This window comes from Elaeis guineensis, chromosome 16, assembly GCF_000442705.2.
Source record: "Elaeis guineensis isolate ETL-2024a chromosome 16, EG11, whole genome shotgun sequence".
NCBI classification, from domain to species: domain Eukaryota; kingdom Viridiplantae; phylum Streptophyta; class Magnoliopsida; order Arecales; family Arecaceae; genus Elaeis; species Elaeis guineensis.
Genome location: NC_026008.2, coordinates 6,637,698 through 6,640,212, shown reverse-complemented (window position 1 = coordinate 6,640,212; position 2,515 = coordinate 6,637,698). Strand labels below are relative to the sequence as shown.

Sequence of the window (2,515 nt, the reverse complement as noted above, 5' to 3'; positions counted from 1 at the left end):
ACAAGGGAAATGCCCGGCGGATACAAAATCAGCCGTTCAATTTTTTCTTTTTTATTTTATAGTAAGACGAATTTATTACACCAATATAATAAAAATATATTTGTAATTTTTTTTAAAAATAAAATATTTTTTAAAAAAAATCAGAAGAGAGATTCCGTGTGATTGTCAGCTTCAGTGTCGATAGGATCCCACGCTCCGGGCTCACCGCAACCAGCCACAAGCAAACGGATCACGTCCTTGTGGCCGCCCATTTCCCCCTACACGACAAGCTCAGCATCTTCCATCCGCTAAGTGTCAGCCGTCCGGGGAATCATCCGGGCTCTCTCCCCAAACAAATCCCTCATCGTTTACCAGGCTAAAATCCCACCGATCCAAAATTACAGAAATTCTGGATATCCTTTGATCATCGTTCATAAAACGGATCCAAAGCCCACCAGTACATCCCACCCTCCAAATTGATATGGAGTTATCCACCTCCCTGGCCGCCGCCCTTCTGGCGGTGCTCCTCTACGCCGCCGTCCTCCAGCGATGGCGCCGCTCTTCCTCCTCGAAGCCCCCTCCAGGCCCAGCTGGGCTCCCCCTCGTCGGCAGCCTTCCCTTCCTCGACCCGGAGCTCCACACCTACTTCGCCCGCCTCGCCGCCACCCACGGCCCAATCTTCAGCATCCGGCTAGGCACGAAGCTGGGCATCGTGGTCTCCTCCCCGGCCCTCTCCCGCGAGGTGCTGAAGGACCACGACCCCATCTTTGCCAACCGCGACGTGCCCGCCGCAGCCCGCGCCATCGCCTACGGCGGCGCCGACATCGTCTGGAACCCCAACGGCCCCACCTGGCGCATGCTCCGCCGCGTCTGCGTCCGCGAGATGCTCGGCCCTGCCAGCCTCGACGCCGTCTACGGCCTCCGGAGACAGGAGATCCGGTCGACCATCCGTCATCTGCACTCCCACGCCGGCGCTCCGGTCGACGTTGGAGCTCAGATGTTTCTGACGGTGATGAACGTGATCACCAACATGTTGTGGGGAGGGACGGTGGAGGGGGAGGAGAGGAGTTGGGTGGGGAAGGAGTTCCGGGCGGTGGTGGCGGAGATAACGGAGCTGCTGGGCAGGCCCAACGTGTCGGATTTTTTCCCGGTTCTGGCCCGGTTCGATCTGCAGGGGGTGGAGAGGCGGATGAGGCTGCTGCTGGAGCGGTTCGACCGGATCTTCGAGCCCATAATAGACCGGAGGAGGAAGGTTGGGGAGCGAGGGGCGAAGGATTTCTTGGAGTATATGCTAAGGATGGAGGAGGAAGGCGGTGATAGCAAGACGCCTTTCACCATGACTCATGTAAAGGCCCTCCTCATGGTAAAGTCAACTCTAATTCTCCACCCCACCCCCACCCCCACCCCCTTCTGTGTAAAATAACCATGTTGCTTGTATAGGTAATTATGGGTAACGTCCGGCCTACTCATCTGTTTTAAAATTAATATTTTAATTATATATTTTTTTTGTAAGATTAATTATAATTTTTTCGATGATATTTAATAATTTGAATTTGATAATATTTGAATGTTCTTTTGTCTCATCTCCGATAGTTGTGAGTCATAAAGTCGCTAGAAAAAAATCCTCTAATGCACACATAAGAGGAAATTTTGTAGGCATCTTCTATTTTTGGTATCTTATTATATCTATCTTAAAGTATAAACTGGAGAGCAATGTGAGACTGGAGTCCAACTAACTGAGTCAGTCATGTGACTTAAAAAAAAAAAAAAACAATACATGAAGTGTCATTTCTGGGATCATCCATCCCTTTGTCATCTTTTCCTCTCTATCCATCTATGAAATTTTTCTCCTCCTCTAGTCCCTTTCTCCTTCTCTGAAATACAATCTCGCAACCATAGATTGTATTCACTAGTACATAATATATGATCTAGTGATGCATACCTAACAAATTAGACATCTAATGATCTATATATACCTTCAGACAAATTGATAAACAATTTTCAGAATATTGTGTTCATTAGTATATAGTATATATCTATGTGATGCACATTCAATAGATTTTTGGCACATACTTTAAGTTTTTTTGATATACAAATCTAACAGTGAGCCAATACATATCTCCAGACAAATTGATATATATTCGGATAAATTGATACGTAGTTTTTAAAACATTATATTTACTAGCATATAATATATATCCAAGTAAGATATATTCATCGAGTTTTTGATATATATTTTAAGTTCTTTGATTCATACCTAGTAACAATATAATACACTTATCTAGGCAATCCAGACATATTTAGGCAAATTGATATATAGTTTTTAGATATTATGAACATAGTGTTTCCTAATATATGGTCCATGGCCACATGATACATATTTGGGATGGACATCTTCATAAAGAAGAAGATTTGGAGGAGAAAGGGATTGGGGGAGGAGGAGCAATGTCTCGTGGACTGATGGAGAGGAAAGGATGACTTGATGAGAAGAAAGAGATGGGATCGATATGGGCAAATGGCCTCACGAATGATGCTT

General features: G+C 45.5%; 1 protein-coding gene across 1 annotated transcript; it reads left to right on the top strand.

The window, feature by feature from the left end:
* The first annotated feature begins 270 nt into the window (after window positions 1-270).
* On the top strand, window positions 271-1,515 carry LOC140854356 (cytochrome P450 93A3-like). Its single transcript, XM_073250232.1, has one exon. It carries the CDS (start codon window positions 461-463, stop codon window positions 1,400-1,402), a length of 942 nt encoding a protein of 313 aa, XP_073106333.1. The 5' UTR covers window positions 271-460; the 3' UTR covers window positions 1,403-1,515.
* The last annotated feature ends 1,000 nt before the right edge of the window (window positions 1,516-2,515 follow it).